The following is a 20,844-nucleotide window of genomic DNA, read 5'->3' as shown; positions in this document are numbered from 1 at the left end:
AGAGGGGACATCGTGGATATGGACCCCATTTATTTTCCCCTGACTTGTCAGAGTGCTAATTGCACAACAAAAGATCTATTAAGGAGCTGAGAGAGGCCATTATTTCCTTGGGCAGAGGTGCTATGGATTTCGCTATGGCCCCCCCCCCCCCCACCCCAATATCGGCAGCAGGAGTAGAAATGGCCTCATCTGTCTCTAAGACTCAATGTGATTGGAGGGAGAAAGTGGAAGCACATGATGCATAACACTTACATTTTTTAATAGAATTCATTTATAACAAATGGAACTTGTGTCAGCAAAGAATTGTTTTTTTTTTTCCATACAGACATCTTTCGCCACCAATATAACCTAAGTAAGAAAATAAAAACCACCCCTCTCATTCAGAAAACAAACAAACAAATCTGGAAAAAAAAAGAAAACAGTTTACGCTTACAACTAACTGGAGGTAATTTTATGATTTCTTTTAACAAGCCATTTTTCTCTTTTTTTTTAGTTGTTTTGTACAATTTCTGTAATTAATTTCAGTCTATGCATCCAGACGAGTGATAGATAGGAGGAAGAGAGAGAGAGAGTAGAGAACACGACGTTTATTTTCTCTCAATGACACTCTAAGCTCTTGGATCAAAAGCCACAGAACAGATGGCAACGAGGGTTGGTGTTAGGGACAGGACAGGACAGGGCAGGGCAGGGCAGGGTGGGGCAAGTTGGGGTGGGACAGGTTGGGGAGAGGGCTGGTGGCTGGGGGCAAAAATCTCCAAAGAGGGAGTCACCTGGATGAATTTCCATGGCACCATGATGGATGCCCTTTTTGCCACAAACCATTTTTTTTTGTCTTTTCTTTTTTTAAATTTCAATACCATTGTTGTGTTATTTATATACACAAAGTGAGTGTGTCAGGAGATTCTTACAGATGGGTTCAAGTAATACATTATTGGGTTCAGAATCAAGAGGGCAGTGCATAGTACAAAGATAGAGAAAGTGCAATTCTTCCTACCAGGGCCCTCTGCGGCCACAGGGTCACCATGCATATCGAAATAAGATTGAAATGGAGAAAATGAAAGTGAAAGTGCGTCGCGGGAGTACAACCATACTGCACGCACCCGGGTTAATACTGGATGGAAACAGATGGACGTGACATGTACATGAAGCTAAATAATAGCACTTTTGGAGTTTAGACTGTTACAGCAATGAATGGGAAATTAAAGACTGGTGAAAGAGAAAGCAACAATAACAACAACACTGAAAAACAAAACAAAAAAGAAACACTTTGAATCGATGAAGCGACTGACAGAATCACAACCTTTCAGCGTAAAGCAATCAGGGAAAGAAAGCACCTGGAATGCACATCCACAAAGCCACGGAAGAGAAAGAAAATATATATCTACCGACGGCGGCGCGAACAAAATTTGAGCGTGTCTTTGTCATGTGTCTATGAAACCAACAAACGGAAATAAGTGTAAGAAAAACGCTTCTTGCTTTGTGAGAGTGTCCATCGTCACCCTGGCCCCACACATTGCTGGATTGTCAAGAATTCATTTTTTCATTCTTTCTTTCCTTTCAGAATTTTTTTCTTTTTTCTTTTTTTCTGCTTGCTTATTCTGATAACATCCGTTCCTTAACGAGTGTGTACTGTCAGTCCTAAGGCAGGGTATGGTGTCCCTTTTCGACTGAGAGTCAGCATAATACTCCTAGCGCTCCAGTAGCCGGAGACTGTCTCACGTGATCGACATGAAGAGGACAAACGAGTACGAGATGCGTTGTCTTTAGAGTAGGCCAAGACATGTACCTAGCCGATCGAAAGACACAACACTATTTCACGTTGCTGCACAGTGACACTGCAGTTTTAAAACTATTAGCGTCACTCGTGGAGAAACAAGTTAACAATGTATACAGCCTGTCTGTGGGTGTTCAGCTGCATTCTGATTCTTTGATGGACCTCATGCTATGCTATTTATAATGTTGACTGTTCTGGTTTACTTTTCACTATGCCAGATTAATTAAGGCCACAGAAAATAATAAGGATCGAGGAAAATTAAACTGGAGCATTTGAATTTACTTATTTGCATATATAATTCCATATAATGTAATAATACTTTTAACAAAAAAAGAAAGAGGATACTTATGCTAAAATTAAATACACAAATCGATAGATAATATGGGGTACTAAAACAATACATAAGAGAGTTAATGTATATCTTAATAAAAACAGGCATAAATATAAGGCACTCTAAATGCGAAAAAATAAAAACATAGAATATTACGCCGTTACACCTTTTTAAAAGCTCAAGAAAGTGACGTCTTTGTACCTTACCATACTACACTACAGAACGACTACATGGCTACCGTTCTAGTTGCACTAACCATAGACTGGACTTCCACGTGTCTAGATGCACTACATTATTTCCGAGTGACAAAGTGACAATCTCCTCGAAACCCCCTCCCGTGAAGGGGATAGCAATGCCATGAGAAAAAAAAAACGAGAGAGAGAGGGAGAAAAAAAGAAAGAAAATCAAGGTATACACACAAAAACCCTACTTATAATACACCTATTTATTGCACAAGAAAAGATGCACTGAATCAGAATACGATCTTTTTTTTTTTTTTACTACTGATGTGCATTCCAGTGAAAGTTCTCTTATTTCCCTCCAAGAAACTACAGAAATCTCATTGCAGAACTTTTATATATAATCATTCATAACATAGCTTTATATATTCATTTTATATTGTATAATCTCGAAATTCATAAATATGTTCATATGGTACATATATTCTCTATACATGGAACATACAGAGAATATATTCTTTTAATATGGTATACATATGTATATATTTAATATAAATCTGTTATTTATAAATATCCTCTCATTGGCAACACATCATTCTAACATGGAAGAACTAAGATAATTGGTAGCAGCAACTTCATACTTTGCTCATCCCTGTTGATTCCACAGAGCCCCAGTTTATTGAACAGGTGTAGGTTATTGTGTAGGTGATCATGGACAAATAGAAAAGAAATGCTTATGTTAGCATTTTGGTAGTGAAAACACAGGTCTGCAAATCAATTACATGGTAAACACAAGGAAATAAAAACAGTAAAAAGGCGGCGTTGGGATTTTTTTTTAACATAATGGTGCATACATTAGACTAGTCCTACAGCTTACAAAATTATGCATTGAATGGAAAAAATGTGAATGACAAAGCCTATACTTAGTTTGAATTCACTTCGTCAAGTGATCAGTTTGTTAAAAAAAGGAAATAATTTCACACAGTTCAAACTGAAGCACAGGATCAGCTGTATAATAAAGTACTAAAAAACTAAATCAATAAGTTTTTATCATTTATCTGGTATTCCTTTAAACATCCCATACCCACCCCCTTTTTATAATTGAATGAGGAAAGTTGTGACAGGAAAAGGACTATTTTCTTTTTTTACTTTAGTGGTGTCCCTTTTTAATATTTCACCAATCACTGGTCTCTTCTTTTTTCGTCATCCAATGAGACGCCCTCTCGTGTCATTTGATTGTAGAACAGAAAATACACTTTACAATATGCATCGTATCTCAGGCTGTTTTTCGTCTGACTCCTCCTCTCTCCCAAAGCTCTGTGTTCGTTGATGCAGTTCTCGTGAATGTTTGTTTGTTTATTTACTCATTTACGTATGTGTTTTTTTGTTTTGTTTTTTTTGTTTGTTTTTCTTTATATTTCATTGAATTCATGTGTCGAGTTGATCCGTCCGAGGGGAATCCTTGAAGCCAAAAGAAGAAAAATAATAATTCCATACGAAGCTCCAACAGTCAGGACTCCCCGTGTCTCAGTATTGGGGGTAAGATTATTAGATTTTCTTTTGGGGGTGGTGGGGGTCGGGGGGCGGGGTGTGAAGGGCATGTGGGTGGGGGATTGGGGAGGTTGTACTGGGGGGGGGGTGCCAGGGTAAGGGGTTATTCTTGGTCCGCATGGAATTGTCTTTCCTCAATTATTTAATTTTTTTTTTTTTAGGTTTGGGTTCGTTACCCAAGTCTTGACCCTAGGAGTTGAATAAAGAAGTACTTGTCGCACGCAAGCAGGGAGGTATGGCTCAGTACAGACGCTCTGGTTCTTCAAGGCCCGTCTGGTTTTTTCCCCCGCCAGGAGCGAGACTCTTACGTTGCATAGTGATCAAAGCTCCCAAGGTACTCCAAGCCTGCTCGATAGCAGAACTGGTACTGATCCTGTAGACAGACAAAATAAGCAGGCGTCAGTCTGCTGTAAACAAATCGTGAACGATAAATAAACAGGTACAATAAGTGTAAACAGGATAAACAAAAACATTTCTAAAGCACCAGAGCATTTGCCCAAATGTGAGACTCCGTAAACCTTGGCCTGGGTCAAAAGTTTTCAAAGGTTTATTTTGGCGTATTCAAAGCTGAGGCAACAAATTCAGCCACAAAATCCAATCTTCATTCAGCCACATGGGAATATTTAGACAGACGTTATATGTGCTTTACTCTAATGTACTTTAAGTCTTATATTCTTAGGTTTCTGTAACGAAACACTGTGACAGTGTTCATTTTGAACTGAACTGAAATGGATGTAAATGTCTTATAAAATGTTTATACTCTGCTGGAAAAGAGACCAGAATGTGAAAGATGAGAAGAAAGATTTGGAACTTTGGCACAAATGGTTAATACGTCTACTCTGACATTTTGCTGAGGTTCATCTCATGCCTCCACCCCCCCCCCCCCACCCGCGCCCCTACCCCCCCTCTTGGGTCCTACTTCTGCACAGTCGAGCAGAAGATTGCTGCTTTCACCGGAGCCAGAGAGCCACTTGTCCACCACTGCACACCTTTTTGTCTCTTTTTTTTGGAGTACATTATTGATCTCGAAAAATAATTTCCCATCGATGTGAGAGTGCCTTTTGGCCGCTGTAATGCCCCATCAGTGTGCATTTGCATAGAATATAGGGTTGTTTTTTCCCCTCTCTCTCTTCTTTTATCTATGCACCCCTTCATATTTGAGTCAGAATGACTTCTGTGGGATGGCTTCCACCTCCTGACTGTGCTTCAGTATGTGGTGCATTTGCAGGGACAGAGTTAGTGACCAGAAATTGAACCTGAAGTTCCCATTGATCATTTTGATTGCCGGTTGCAATGGCTTCTCTACCTTCCAGTCTTTTGCCATTAGTAACTTCTGATCAAGAAACTGGCTTCCTTCTACAACTAGAAAAGTTACTCGAGAGTTGATGTGGTGTATCTGATGTGCTCAACCTTAAAAGCTCTAGTGTGTGTGTATATGTATGGTGGAGATACCATGAAACAGTATAAATATTGATAATAGCTCATCAATCCAGTTTTTTCCTTCATTATACTTGACATCAAACAAAACAACATACATCAGCCATTCTCTTTCAACCGCTGTGAATGACTGACTGATTGACAACCTTTAAGTACACTGTGATTGATTGACTGACTGATTGGCAACCTCTAAGTTCACTGTGATTGATTGATTGATTGACTGATGGACAGCCTCTAAGTCCCCTGTGATTGTTTGATTGACTGATTGACAACCTCTAAGTATACCGCAGAGTTTTACTGCTTAAATAAAAATGTTCTCAAGGTGTTGGTTGTTCTCATTAATGTTTTTCATGATTTTGTAACAACTGATCTAAAAATGTATTATATTATTTATATATACATTTTTTGACCCATTTATATGTTCTATTTTGGCAATGCTGTATTGCATTACAACCACGCACAAAAGGTTCTCTAAACCGAAATAAAAACGTTTTCGATTTGAAAATTGATTGACTGAGATAGACAGAATACCGACTTTTGATTGACCGGTTTACTGACCAATGGCTGACCTCTGCATCCTGACCAGTCTGTAGTCTGTATGTAAAGTTTTTGTTCCCCATTTTTATAATGTGTGCTGGCAATATCGTATTTTATTACGGATATGCCAATAAGGCTCCTTAAACTGACAGCCGAGTTTGATTGACAGGCGTACTGACCTCCGTCTGTACCATGGCTGGCCTCTGCGTCCTGAGCATCTTCACCGTCTGGAAGATGTCCACCACACCCTCGTACCTCATCCGCTCCAGTACTATACTGAGGGTGATGAAGACCCCGGTCCTGCCCACGCCGGCACTGCAGGGAGAGGAGCGAGAGGAGGACAGGTTGGACGGAGGAGAGGAGAACCAGAAGAGGGCAGGAAGGAGGGAGGAGAGGAGAACCAGAGGAGGAAAGGAAGGAGGGAGGAGAGGAGAACCAGAAGAGGGCAGGAAGGAGAGAGGAGAACCAGAGAGGAGTGATAGAAAGGGAGAGGGGAGGAGATAATTAGATGCTAATACTAATGCTAATGACTGGCATAAGGAGTATATACACAACAGGTGGGGCTACCCCGTAGAAGACCACTTGATGAGCCACAAAGAGGGCACCGAGGTGTGATCAGTGCAGAGCTTTGCATTCAAATTGGAGCTGTATCTGTGGTAGATTATATAAAATCACGTGTGCTGGCCTGTTGATGAGGCCTGTTATAAGATGTAAAAAGGGTACTTGCTGATTCAAGAAGTCTCTTACATCTCCCGGACCTTAGTGGGCATCCTTACCTACAGTGGACCGAGATGGGTCCGTCTTGGCCAAACTGCTCTTTCGTTTTGTGCACTTGGCCGATGAAGTCGATGAAGCCCTCTCCTGATTTTGGTACTCCCTGTTCAGGCCAGTCGGTGAACTGGAACTGCCGTACCGTCCGTGACTGTCCGTCCTGAAACCAAAAAACATCAAACAATGTTTACATTGATAAACGCTTCTGCGGAATGTGCCAGTGAGCATTGCAGGGTGGGTAACATAGCATAGCCTCACTATCTTTGATGAGTCATTGACCGTGTCTCAATAGCTTTATTGACGTCTGTTGCCTACCAATTCTCAAAACCTCAAACTATATTTAACCTCATAACCTCTAATTATAGTATTATGTCAATATTGTCGGTGATAGTGCAATGACACTGATTAAACAAATAATAAATCCTTCAATACTATGATCGTATATGGCACCCACAAGGATATTTTTTTAATGGCTGTTAGTTTTATGACGTACGGGTTCAAGTAAGCTGTTACCATTGTTGTCATAACGCCGAACTAAAATAGCTTTCCAGCGGTGACCCAGTTCTTTGTGTAACATTCACCGGGTGTTATGGGGTGACAGCAGTAGGTAGGAAAACTACAAAGGAACGATTTCCCCAGCTCTCACAACACAAAGATATATCTGTCACTTCACCTGCGTGTTTTAATACTGGAACAATGAATGAGCTAATTCCTTTGATGTGCCGCAATTGCTAGACTCTTGAGAATGCAGGCTTTGTGCGGATGTGCATTGCTTAAGTGATATTGTACACCGGCGATAAGGAGAGCTGTCCCCATTGAGGTATATGGGTAATGTGCACTACAAAGGAAGAGCTTGGGCCGTTTATCTTCGTAAGCCTTTGATGGAATTAAAACTCTGAGCTCTGCAGTAAATGTAAAGATTTGTATTTTTATTATTATTATTATGATTTTTTCAAATCGCAGATGAGTTAAAGCAGTCTACCGACAAACCCATAGCTAATGCTACGTCTCCATTGTTGAAATGGTAAATTCCACAAAAAAACAGCATTAACTTCACTTGCTACCCACTAATCGCTACACGGACATAACCATCAAAAAAAAAAAAATTTGACAAGAGGCAACCTTTTCACCCTTGGGTGCTAAAGGAGTCACAAAAACGGTTGCATAAGCACATATATTTACTGAACAGTACATATTCGTATGTCCTCCCATTTTATCTATCATGATCACCAAACCATGACCAAAAACGGCCGTATGAAGCACTTGTGTTTGTGTGTGTGTGTGGTGTTTGTCTGTGTGTATGTGTGTGTGTGTGTGGTGTTTGTCTGTGTGTGTGTGTGTGTGTGGTGTCAGTGTTTTTGTGTGTGTGTTTGTGGTGTGTGTGTGTGTGTGTGTGTGTGGTGTGTGTGTGTGTGTGTGTGTGTGTGGTGTGTGTGTGGTGTGTGTGTGTGTGTGTGTGTGTGTGTGTGTGTGTGTGAGTGTGTGTGTGTGTGTGTGAGTGTGTGTGTGTGGAGTGTGTGTGGTGTGTGTTCGAGAGCTTACCCTGGCGTCTGTGACTTTGAACTCCCTCAGAATGTACTGAGGCATGTTGTATTCGGCCATCGGGTCCACCACAAAATACTGGTAGCGGGCAGACCTCTCCGCTGGCCAGTACTGATGGCATTTTTCCTAAGAGAGAGAGAGAGAGGGAGAGAGGGAGATAGGGAGAGAGGGAGAGAGAGAGAGGGGGAGAGAGTGACGGATGAGAGAGAGAGAGAGAGGGGGAGAGAGTGACGGATGAGAGAGAGAGGGAGAGAGGGAGAGAGTGACGGATGAGACACATCAGGTTGAGTACAGTATCCCGGCCTCCCAGAGCTCTTTCACAGCTGAGGCTTGAGGCTTTTGTTTTGAAATGAGAGGGTGAACCTTATTCCCAAAAATTATATAGAATGTTATTCAGCAAATAATACAGCCTGGTCCTTTTGGAGGGGTCTGATATTTGGGTGTGGTTGAGCATAAGTGTGTGTGTGTGTGAGAGAGAGAGAGAGAGGAGGGCGATAGATAGAGATAGAGCGAGTGATGGAGAGAGAAAAAAGTCTAAGAGAGAGATTACTCTTTGAGGTTGTGGACATCTGTGTTGAGTTTGACTAGTGGGGAAAATAAAGTGCAGTCCTTACTTATCCAGTTAACTGTACAGAAACCATTATACCTCTGGACTACATGCATATGACAAGCCCACACACACACAACACACACACACACACACACACACACACAGCAAAGAAAGAAACAGATGGTAAACAATCTCAACCCTCTCTCTCTCTCTTTCTCTCTCTCCCTTTCTTTCTCCTCTCTCTCTTTCTTTCTTTCTTTCTCTATTCACAGTAAGAAATAGATGAGGTGAAGCAATCTTAAACCCGCTCTCTCATCTCTCTCTCTCTTTCTCATCTCTTCCTCTCTCTCTCTCTCTCTGTCTGATAATGCTCAGTGTATCAATTAGGAAACCCTAATGGTAAAGACAGCGGAATGGGAGCCCCCTCCGTGCGGTAATGCCTGGCGCCAGTGGACACGTACCCTTCCCATCTCTCGGAGTTTGGTGAGCATGACCACGATGGTGGAGTTGTGCTCCCACAGCATCCTCCAGAAGTCCTCGGTGGTCTCGGCCAGAGGGCCTTGCGTGGCGATGTAGGCCTTCTGTTGCCTGTGAAGAGAGACAATGGGGGACATTTTAAAGGTTATTCCTTCTCCTACAAAAAGTTACTGTATTTATCTGTAACGCACCTCAGGGGGAGGACTTCTACTCTAAACCACTGCACTTTGTTGTGCTCTTAATCTTTTTCATTTTTTTTGTAGCTATTGTCCCACTATATGTTGTCCCTCGTGGCAGCGCTACAGGAGCAGCGTTACAAATTTCGACAATAATATACAATGACAATAAAGACTTTCTATTCTACTGTGTCTCTGGCAAGTAGCATAGTCACAGTTCCAAAGCACTTGCTAAGAAAACCTACTAATTTCATGATAGTTTACTTGAACAAACCAACGAGCAAATGTAGCCTACGCACTATGCCAGAAGATTGTTGATTGAACAAGCATTTTTACGAGGTGGTGAGATTGGCATCCACTGAAATACAGCAAGTGATCAAGTAAACAGGAACAGTCTAATATGTTTAATATGTGACCACATAGAACTGCACAGCAAATTGGTTCAACCTGCTACTTCCCTGGCCGTGAGGCATATACCCTTGCTCTGGGGCTTACAAGTGCATGCTGGGAACGTGAGCCCTTTGTTGACACAAGCAATGACATCCCACAGTGCATAGTGAGCATCGTGAGTATCAACTTCATCTGCGCACATAAATAATGCATTTGTGAATATTAGGCACAGCTGTTTCATCTCTCGGACGTGTGTTTTGTTTTCCTGCGGGTCGGAGGCCCCCACTTGTATCCGCCGATGAAGCTGGCGTTGATGTAGTCTGTGTGTGTGTGTGTGTGTGTGTGTGTGTGTGTGTTACTTGTATCCGTCGATGAAGCTGGCGTTGATGTAGTCTGTATGTATGTGTGTGTGTGTGTGTGTGTGTGTGTGTGTGTGTGTGTGTTACCTGTATCCGTCGATGAAGCTGGCGTTGATGTAGTCTGTATGTATGTGTGTGTGTGTGTGTGTGTGTGTGTGTGTGTGTGTTACCTGTATCCATCGATGAAGCTGCCGTTGATGTAGTCGGAGCCCTCCACCCCGCGGATGGGCTGTAGACACACGCGCGTCGACTCGTATGGCATGATGTTGACAAGGCGGTTCTTGAACTTGTTGCAGGGCAGGTTGGCACTGATGAATCGGGAGGTGTGGGCTTTCGAGTTGGCCAAGCGCTGCGCGACAAAAAGGACACACACACACACACACACACACACACGCACACGCACACACATACAGAGATGGAAAAATATAATAATGCCTTTAGGGGGAAAATCACTTTTCTTGTGGTGTCTGTTCTTCAGAGAGACCTCTAGGTTGGCCAAGTCTTTCTCTTTCTCCTCCTTTTTTCTGTAACTGTTTTTCTTCTTTGGTCAGATTGTTGTTTTTTTTCCAATGTGTCAGTGCTATGGGATGCTATGTTTTCCATTTTAGCTAGACTGTGAGGTTTAGCTGCCTGTATTCTATGCCGCCAAGACTGACACTTGTAGCCATGTAGGAGTGTGTTTGTGTGTGTGTGTGTGTGTGTGTGTGTGTGTGTGTGTGTGTGTGTGAGAGAGAGAGAGTACACACACTATACAACAGTAGTACACATATACCACTGATGCTAAAAGTGTCAGTGTTGGCAGGCTGAAAGTGATGCCACTCTAAAGAAGACAAAATGGACACCCTGCGGGACTAGCTGATTGCTGCCTGCACACCGCATAGGATGGGGTGGGGTGGGGTAGGGTGGGATAAGTTTGGGTTAGGGTTAGGATTTGGCTGGGGTGGGGTGGGTTAGGGTGGGTTAAGCCCTCAGTACGTGGAGTCAGTGTGTCTAAGCTAAGCTAATCAGGTTTATGCTGTTTAAAGCTGTCAGGTTTATGCCAGACAACACCAACAGCATGAGAGTCATGAATGGAGGAGATGGACAAGCTAAAGTAGCGGTTGGAAGCCAGAGAGTTTAATTAATTGTACTCTCATTTGTTCTCATTGTGTTCTGATTGTGTTCTCATCGTTCCCATTTCCCCCTCCTCTGTTTTTCTCTGTCTTTAGTGCTTTCTTTCCGTGTCTTTCCGTTAGTTTTGTTTTTGGTGGCGTTTTCTTTTTGGCGTATCTGGCGAGTGTCATTTGAGTGAAAGGGGTCTTATGTTTGACATAAGCTAAGAGGCTTTTATTCTCCCACTCTATTCATCCCATCTTGGGAATGAGAGGAGAGGAGAGGAGAGGAGAGGAGAGGAGAGGGGGGCTGAAAATTGGAGGCTGTCTTTGAGGGGTCTTTTGACTGTAGTGGGTAAGGGTGGGGGGGTGGTAGTGGGTAAGTGTGGGGGGGGGGGGGGGTAGAAAGCCGCAGGCCCCATGCTGTCTCACCTCACTACTGTAATGCCAGTTGGAATGGAACCCTGGAGGGGGACCCGCGATTGGCTAATTAGTGGAGTCAAGCCCCCGAGCCCAGTACCACTTGGCAGAGGAGCCGGGTCTTTGGCTTGAGGACTCGGGGGTGGAGGTGGGTTAGAGGCTGGGGAGCGGGTGGGCAGAGGGGGGGTGACTACTTGAATGGACTGCCCACAGAGCTTTTGAAATGCTATCTGATCATTTACTGACTTACGGTAAGGGAGTTTGAGCTTTTTGAGTCGAATGAGAAACGCCAGAATCGAATGACATCCGGACGTGAAAAGGGAACAGCATTTACTGCGGGCAGCTTATCGTCTTATTTTTGTTTCTGGTTTGAAGGCTAGGTCTGCGTGGGAATAGGTCTGCGGTGGCTTTTCCAGGAAACCATGCCACTCATGTATTCCTTGAAAATGCGTGCGTGGGACATGACATTTCACAACCCCGCTTCACTCACATCATCGCGCTCCTTTTCTCGAAGAATTATGGCATCCTCTGTTGGCTGCTAGCTGCTTGTTGTCTTTAAAACACACTGGCTCGCCCGTAGTCCAAACTGTTGCTTTACTTTGTTATTTTAAAAGCTGCAGTTCATGCTGGTTGTTACTCTGCAGCAGGAACCCTTTCACTGACTGATGACAGACCCTGAGTGACTTAAATGTATCAAGCCCATGCCTTTTACTGGCACATAAAACAGAGCGGGGAAACTGCCCCGCTAGGATTCAGTAATACTGTAGCTAATGTGTAGCAGCTGGGGGTCGTTTCCTTCCCCTGGTGATATTCATGAAAAGGTAATGTGACATGGGAGAAGTGAACCCCTCTAAACATACTACACAGCTGGCGTAGGTTTCGTGGCAATGCTGTCCGCTGTCAATTGACCGGTAAAAAAATTCTTATACACATGCATAAGAATGACATCACTGTAACAGCATACTCGTGATTAATGTGGGGAGAGTAATAACTATCATGTTCAGTTACCTCTCCAGATTTCTTAAGTTTTATAGAGGACTACTAGAACACCTTATGAAATGAGAACACATGGTGCCGTCCAACATCAAGGAGGTCACAAATCTAGTGACGTCCCAGGGAGCACACTTAGGCTGCTAATGAAAATGAATATCTGTAGGCTAAGTTGCTTTGGACAAAAGTGTCATCTGAATGAATACACTGTGAATTTGATTACAAAGGGGAAAAACTATCTTCAATGGGGAAAAAATCATTGACACAGGACACTAACCATTGGCAAGTGGATCTACAGGTTCTAAAGGTTCTAGAGGCTAAAGGTCTACATGTTCTAAGGGTTCTATCTGCCAAAGGTCTACAGGTTCTAGAAGCTAAAGGTCTACAGGTTCTAGGGATTCTGGAAGCTAAAGCTAAAATGTTTTGTCAGCTCACCTTGAACTCGAGCTCCATGCCGGAGACGTTCTCCCCGGTCTCGATCTGCGTGAGCTTCTGGATGTAGGTGTACAGGTTGCGGGCGGGCACCTCGGTGTTACCGCAGGTGACCGCCTCTAGCAAGGCGTCGTGGATGAAGACGTACTGGTCCTCCGTCTGTACCATGTAGTTGCGCTGGGCACGCATCAGCGTCACGTGGCCGTAGATGTCCACCGTTTTCTCGTGCTTGATGCGCTCCAGCATGGCGTCGATCACGATGAAGCAGCCCGTCCGACCCACGCCCGCACTACGGAGAAGAGAGAGGAAAATAAGAAAGGGATACTAGATGTTAGATTGGAATTATCTCACTACAGAGAAGATAGAAGAAGTAGCCATAGTTATCTAATATCTTTGTCTCCAAGTGCAGTAGCTGTAGCGGATTTGAACTGAAGGGTTTTGGGAGTCGGCTTTGGACTGAAAGGCGCTAATGGTTTGTTAATACAAGCACTCTTTGGGGTACTTTACGTTTCTGAAATCCCTGATGCACATATGATGTATTTCTGCCATATTTTCGTTATATCCTTTAATGTTATATCTTCTTTCCTCTAACGTTTGTCCACAGGCATGTAGGGGAAGTGGTCTCGACCACCTTTTCAAACTGAATTTTTACGAGACCACCCAGTCCAGAGTCCCTATGTGGCACCACACGGCACATTAATCCCAATATCTGTAGCAGAGAGGGTTTTGGCGGCCAGAGAGAAAGAGAAGGAGTGATGGACTCTTTGGACTCTTTCTCCCTCTCCCCCCCTTCCCCCCCAACTCTTTTTTCTCTTTGTGACTTTCTCTCTTGCCTCTCACTCCCTTTAACTCTTTTTATTCTCTCTCTCTCCCCTCTCTCTCTCTCTCTCTCTCCCCACTTTGTTTTTCTCTATTCTCTCTCTCTCTCCCCCCAACTCGTTTCCCTTACTCTCTCTCTCTCTCTCTCTCTCTCTCTCTCTCTCTCTCTCTCCCCAGGGCTGGAGCGGGCCCATCTCCCATTCTGTGTGAGTGAGTCTGACTTGGCAGGGGTCGTGGAGCAATCAGACCTTAAGTGGTGCAGCAGAGCCTTTGGCTGACGATCACTAAAGGGCCTGTCCTGGATCTTCAGTACCACTCTCCACACCTGTACCCCACCCCCCACCCACCCCCACCCAAACTCACTTACTGCCTCCTCCCATGCTATACCCCTCCCTCGCTCCCTCTCTCTCCCTCCCTCTCCCTCCGTCTCTGTGTCTTTCTATCTGAATATCAGCCCATTTAACCTGCATCTCTAAGTTCAAACGTTCCCTATTTTTTTGTTTGTTTTTTGTTTGTTTCCTCGCTCTGCACTTCAGCTTGTTGAAGGTGCAGCTGACTTTGATTATGTGTGTTCAATTAGCGCTCCCCGCTAAAACAGCGTAATGGCTTTTGAGATGGTAGCGGGGAAAAAAAAGCTAGGCCTCCTTGTTCCAACGTGGGTCCGTAGATTTTCACATTAAGGCTGTAGAAGGCAGAGGGTGTGTGTGTGTGTGTGTGTGTGTGTTTGTTTGTTTGTGTATGGAGGGGGTGGGGGTGAGACAGATATGAAATACATAGAAAAAACACTCCTTCTAACATGTGGCATTTCCCCATGGGAAAATGTATGTGCTTGTGTTTGTGTTTGTGTTTGTGTTTGCGTCTTCCACTCTAATTAGCTCTTTCATTTTTTCTGTTCATGAACTTTTTTCAACACACTCTTTTTACATTTATCAGTACATTGCTTCAAGACAGAAACACATTTGATGGCCTCCCTCTCTCTCTCTCACTCATTCAGAGACTACTTACAGTCCTTAGCTTTGGTACTTTAAAAGTAAATAGGTTATTCAATCCATTAAGCCAACGTGCCTACGAGCTGCTGCCTACGCTTCAGTAGCCTCTCCTCTCCTCTCCCCTCGCCTCGTCTCGTCTCGTCTCTCCTCTCCTCCACACCGCATTTGTTTTTCATTTATATTAACCAAAAAAACGGCAAGTCGAAGCATAAAACGCGAGCTAGTCCCCGGGGCTAAAGGGTGCTTAATGTCCCATGCCACCACCAATCGGCTGGGACGCTTATGGGAGCCGTCCAACACCGCAAATCATCCAGCGTTTTATGTTTACGAGAGCCGCACCTCCGATTAATCTGATGTGTGTCTTTCTGTCTTTGTGCTGTTGTGGTTCTCCCCCCCCCCCTCTCCCCTACGCTCTTCTCCTGATGGTTTTTGGCAAGAGGACTTCCAGCATTTTGATAATTGCCAGATGCTAACGCTTCGACTGCTCATTGAGAGATTTTTATGGCTATGTGTGTGATGGATGAGGACTTTGCGAGTGAGTTAGTGTGTGTGTGATTGTGAATATAGGCTTGTGTGTGTGTGTGTGAATATTTGTGGCATGATTCACTTCCAGAATTCTAAGGATTCAGAAGAGACATTATATCTGTCGGTTTGTGTCTCTCTCTGTGTGTGTGTGTGTGTGTGTGTGTGTGTGTTAGGGTGAAGGGGGATTTTATGTGATGAAGAACATCCGAAACCATTTCGCCCCTGTCTGCATCTGTTTCTAATCCCTCCCCTGGCCGAGGTGACTGCAGAGGCTTCAGTGGGGAGGGGTGGGGGGGGCGGAGTGGGGTATAATGAACTGTGAGCGAGCTGGTAACTGACTGGCAGAGAACTCAGCAGAGAGACGGAGAGGAGGAGGAAGAGGAGGAGGAAGAAGAGGAGAGAGATGGGGGTATGGGAGAGTAGATTGGGCTTTAATGTATAATTTAAGGAAGACAGGGGGGGGGGCAAAGAGAAAGAAGTGAGAGAGTTAGAGAGAGAGAGAGAGAGAGAGAGATAGATAAAGCAGAGTGCCGTGTGGTGAAGCTGTGAGGAAAAGACTCACAAAGACAAACTGAGTGAAGAGAAGTTTGCTCAACAGAAGGAAAGAGGGAGAGAGCGAGAGAGAGGAGAGACAAAAACTGAAAGAGAAAGAGACAGGGGGAGAGAAAGAGAGAGAGAGAAAGACTGGGTGACAGAGAGAGGGACGGGATGGACAGATAAAGACAGAGAGAGAGGAGAAATGAGAGAAGAGAAGAGATAGATGGAGGGCAGCGCATGGCTAAAGACTTGGCAGGCTGAGCTGGCTGACGCAGCCATTTCCTGTGCGCTAACGACCTGACACTCTTCCCCGCGGTGGCTCAGTCCAGCTGCTGCCGCCCTGACCACTGGAGGAAGCAGGTGTCATTCAGGTGACACCAGCTGCGAGAGAGAGAGAGAGAGAGAGAGAGAGGGAGAGAGACTGAGAGAGGGAGAGAGAGAGAGAGAGAGAGAGTGAGAGGGAGAGAGAGGGAGCGAGAGAGAGAGGGAGAGAGGGAGCGAGAGAGTGAGAGGGAGAGAGAGAGAGGGAGAGAGAGAGAGAGAGAGGGAGAGAGGAGAGGGAGAGAGAGAGGGGGAGAGAGAGAGGGAGCGAGAGAGTGAGCGAGGAAAGAGAGAGGGGGAGGGGGAGCGAGAGAGAACTGCCAGCTCGGATGCACCCCGGTAATGGCAATTATATCTGTACTTCCAGAGTCTTTGAATCACACACACACACACACACACACACACACACACACACACACACACACACACACACACACACACACACACACACACACACACACACGGATGCACACACACAGACACACAAATGCTGAGAGTGACTGTACGATTATTCAAATTATTGAGTCAAATTATGCCCTTCTAAGTTACTTTTTGAAAAAAAAAATGAAATGCCAAAATATCTTTCCTGAATGTGTGTGACAGTGGAAGATGAGAAAGAGGAGGAGAGGAAGGACTGGGGGGGGGGGGGGCTGAGGTGCTTCATCTCCAGACGTCTTGACACTCACACCCACTTACATTCCCTGCTAGCCTCCGTGGGTATGCCACGGCACAAGCCACAATGCATTATGGGTGAGGTGGCAGAACCGCAGGTTTTGCCTTTCTTGGAACCTGGGCGCTAAGAGTGACTGGGTGCTAGGACTGAGGACAGAGACTAAATCTACAAGGTTTTTTCCCCCCTTTTCCTTGCAATCCTAGAGTGTGGTAGGAAAGTCTCTTGTGGGAGGGAACTAAAAAAAAAAAAAAAAAGAATAAAAAAAAAAAACATAAATCAGGGAAGAGTGTCTCTTTCTGGGCTGCCGCCTTAGGGCCAGTCGTGCCAAGCTGGGTCATCCATCTCATCTGAGGTTCCTTGATTGTAGCTGGAATGGATCGGGACTGGATCCGTATCAAATCAAGACCAGATCAGAGCCGTATCTGGACCAGATCGGGGGCCAGATTGTTTAGAAACATCTGCTGCCATGGTGGGCCTGTAGAGGCCCGTAGAGCTGGCTTAAGGCCGGAGCCATCAGATGAACAACATGAGCCCACTTGCCTGTGTGATCTACTGATATGTGATGGGAATCAATCAACAGACTCGGTTTGAAGAGCCTGAGTGTGAGTGTGTGTGTGAGTGTGTGTGTGTGTGTGTGTGTGTGTGTGTGGGGGGGGGGGGTGGCTTTCAAGATCAATGTCCACGTAAAAAAACAAGGACAACATGGAGTGTGTGCTCCTCATCTAAGGTCTCTCATGCAGATGACAAGGGACAACAACACAAATGCTGAGGACCACCACATACTGGGCTATGGAAAAGCATCTTCAGGGTTCAAATACACACACACACACACACACACACTCACTCACTCTCTCTCTCTCTCTCTCTCTCTCTCTCTCTCACTCACACATACACTTAGACACATGCCAAATAACCAACTGAACCCGTGAACACGTGTGAGTATCCAGCAGTGAGGACCAGTGGGTGTGTTTGTGTATGCATGGGTAGCCTATGTGTGTGTGTGTGTGTGTGTGTGTGTGTGTTTGTGTATGCATGGGTAGCCTGCTTGTGTGTGTGTGTGTGTGTTTGTGTGTTTGTGTATGTATGGGTAGCCTGTGTGTGTGTGTTTGTGTATGCATGGGTAGCCTATATGTGTGTGTGTGTGTGTGCATGTCAGTGTGTATGTGTACCTGAGCATGGGGGCGTATGAGTGTGTATGTGTGTGTGTGCGTGTCTGTCAGCGGGAGTCTGTCTTTACAACTGGCCTGAGGAAAGTGCTCGACAATGGCTTCTTCCCACAGAATGAGCTCAGCCCATAAAGTCAGGAGCTCCGGCGGTGCACTTTAAATAGTGTGTGGTGTGTGTGTGTGTGTGTGTGTGTGTGTGTGTGTGTGTGTGTGTGTGTGTGTGTGTGAGTCCTGCCTGCTTTCTCAGGCCTGGAATGTTGGCTCAGCTCCACGGCTGCCTTGTTGGCTGATTTTATTTATCCTCCTCCTCCTCCTCCTCTTCTTCACCTTCTTCTTCTCCTTTTTTCTCTTTCTGGCGTATGCAGCCAACAGAGTCATCCCAACATTCATACCTTTGGCATACCATAAACCATCACAGCGGGTCTTCTTTGCACCATTAAAATCAAGGCGGTGAATCACAGTAAGTGCTGATGTTGGACTAAAGTTATCATGTAGGCTATTTTTATGCCAAGAGGCAATGGAGGAGTGGCGGACCTCATAAAAAGCTTTCGCAAGGCCTAACTGTGATGACACACTATCACCAAGTTTATCAAGCACTTCTCTTCGCTCTTCTCTTCTCCTCAATGCAAGTTTGTATCAGGGAGTGGAAAAAAGATGGCTCCATTCTCAGTAATTAGAGAGCTTAGAAGAGATCTGAGATGCAGCCAAGCTGATGGAGAAGAACTTTAGAGAAAAAAAGACGAGTGTGAGTGGCAGCGGCACAGAGAGAGAGAGTGAGATGGGAGATGGAGAGAGAGAAAGATGGGAGGAGGAGAGAGAGAAAGAGAGAGAGAGAGAAAGATGGGAGGAGTGAGAGAGAGAGATGGGAGGAGGAGGAGAGAGAGAAAGAGCGAGAGAGATGGGAGAGAGGGAGACATGGGAGGAGGAGAGAGAGAAATAGAGAGCGAGAGAGATGGGAGGAGGAGAGAGAGAGAGAGAGATGGGAGGAGGAGGAGGAGGAGGAGAGAGAACACAGCTGTCTCTCTGGGTTGAAGTGCTCATATTGGCCGGCTCACAGTCAAAGCCCTTGCATTCAAAGGGAAAAATGACTATTTATGCTTTTGAAAAACAAAGCACAGACTCTGGCTCTGCACTGGAGACCATAATACGCCACTGGGAAGGGAAGTCTTTTCTGTGCCTCGTCTGATTTCTTTGAAAATCCTCAATTAAATCTGTTATCACATGACGTGTGTGTGTGTGTGTGTGTGTGTGTGTGTGTGTGTGTGTGTGTGTGTGTGAGAGAGAGATAGAGGAGATGGACAGCAGAGAGTTGGAGAGAGTGTGATGGGCATACGAGTGATGGATAGAGAAAAAGAAAATATCAGGGAGAGATGGACAAAGAATGAACCAGAAGAGAGAGAGAGAGAGAGAGAGAGAGAGAAAGAGAGAATAATAGTGAAAAATGAGAGAATGAGAGAATGAATGAGACACACACACACACACACACACACACACGTCATGTCTGTAGATTGGTGAGGTGTCTTTTTACTCTGGAGTGATGAAACCGTAGTGAATTGGGGTCTCTGTCTAGGGCGTGACAGATCGTCATCTCAACAGAGAGACTGAATCAATATCACTTCAGCCACTTTGGCCTGACCAAGCGAAATTAATTTCACTTTCGCTCTCTCTGTGTGTGTGTGTGTGTGTGTGTGTGTGTGTGTGTGTGTGTGTGTGTGTGCGCGCGTGTGTGTGTGTGTGTGCTAGCCTGTGCATTCCTTATTGTTTGCGTACATCCCCAGTACCCAAACATTTATTAATAATGACTCCAGTGACAACATGTATTTTGTGGGAAAGATATTCTCACTTGACAAAGAAACTGATATTTGTACAAATTGTTTTCATATTTACAAAAGAACTTCATTTTGTGCAGCACAAGGAAGTTCTGATGGGCAGTCTCCTTGCAATTTATTTATTGAGCAGCCTTGCCACAGAACAATTTGGACCCACTAATTAATCAAGCACACTAGGGTCTGTGGACTGCAGTTAATTGTGCAGAGAGTAACAATCTTCTCTTCCTTAACAAACTTTTTTTGTGTTTAGACTTGCAAATGCTTGAGATAAACGACATGTAATCAGTCCCGGGAAGACAGGGATGGAGAAAACCAGGGAGACGTTTCTTTTTCATTGTTTTTTTTCCCCTGGGAGATCAGTAGTCATCAACATTTTTTTTTTTTTTGGATGGATTCATCAAAAGCACAAGCTAATGCATTTCTAATTTAGAGTTAGTACATTGCAGGGAATATTAAACTTCTGATTGGTTCATTCAAACAGAGCACTTGGACATTCTAATTTCTGATTGTGAATTCCAGGATGTCGTACGTCAGACAAAACAAATGTGGGCTCTCAGTCAGTCTGGTTTTCCTGATAAGCTGGGAGGCCTAAGTATTACAATAAAATACAAAGAATACAAAAATAAAAAAATATATAGTATGGCTTACAGCAGCCGGAAATGGCCTGCGAGAGCTGAGCTGAGATCAGTGTGTGGGTGGTGACGCTTTCGTATGGATTTGAGACTTTGGGGTCCGCTTTATCAGATAGCGGGGCTCAGAATTAACAGCCCCTGTCTGAGGAGAGACATTAATTCCTCTATTCGGAATGCTGCGGGAAAAAGAGACAGGCGACGAGATAGCAGAAGACGGAGAGCGAGAGTGCACTATTTTCAATTTCAACTGATTCGGCTACAAACTCTAATTCACTTTTGCATGTGCTAATTTGAATTCTTCAGTAATCCCTTTTTAGTCCTTTTTTCAGCGGGGAGTTGTTCACAT

At 44.5% G+C, this 20,844-nt stretch overlaps 1 protein-coding gene across 32 annotated transcripts in view; it reads right to left on the bottom strand.

Annotated features, from left to right (window-relative positions):
• Positions 1-242: 242 nt before the first annotated feature.
• Positions 243-20,844, bottom strand: part of LOC105903130 (protein tyrosine phosphatase receptor type D) — a 198,734-nt gene continuing 178,132 nt past the window's right edge. For all 32 annotated transcript variants that reach the window (XM_042710462.1, XM_031585469.2, XM_031585467.2 and 29 more), the window contains 7 exons: positions 13,011-13,296; positions 10,245-10,423; positions 9,134-9,260; positions 8,123-8,248; positions 6,586-6,740; positions 5,989-6,124; positions 243-4,208 (listed from right to left, as the gene is read on the bottom strand). In XM_042710462.1, coding sequence (XP_042566396.1) covers positions 4,140-4,208; positions 5,989-6,124; positions 6,586-6,740; positions 8,123-8,248; positions 9,134-9,260; positions 10,245-10,423; positions 13,011-13,296 — 1,078 coding nt within the window. In that variant the 3' untranslated portion in view covers positions 243-4,139. The remainder of the gene's footprint in view (positions 4,209-5,988; positions 6,125-6,585; positions 6,741-8,122; positions 8,249-9,133; positions 9,261-10,244; positions 10,424-13,010; positions 13,297-20,844) is intronic.

This window comes from Clupea harengus, chromosome 18 (assembly GCF_900700415.2).
Source record: "Clupea harengus chromosome 18, Ch_v2.0.2, whole genome shotgun sequence".
NCBI classification, from domain to species: domain Eukaryota; kingdom Metazoa; phylum Chordata; class Actinopteri; order Clupeiformes; family Clupeidae; genus Clupea; species Clupea harengus.
The sequence above is the reverse complement of the archived record's forward strand: the minus strand, read 5'-3'. Positions and strand labels throughout refer to the sequence as shown.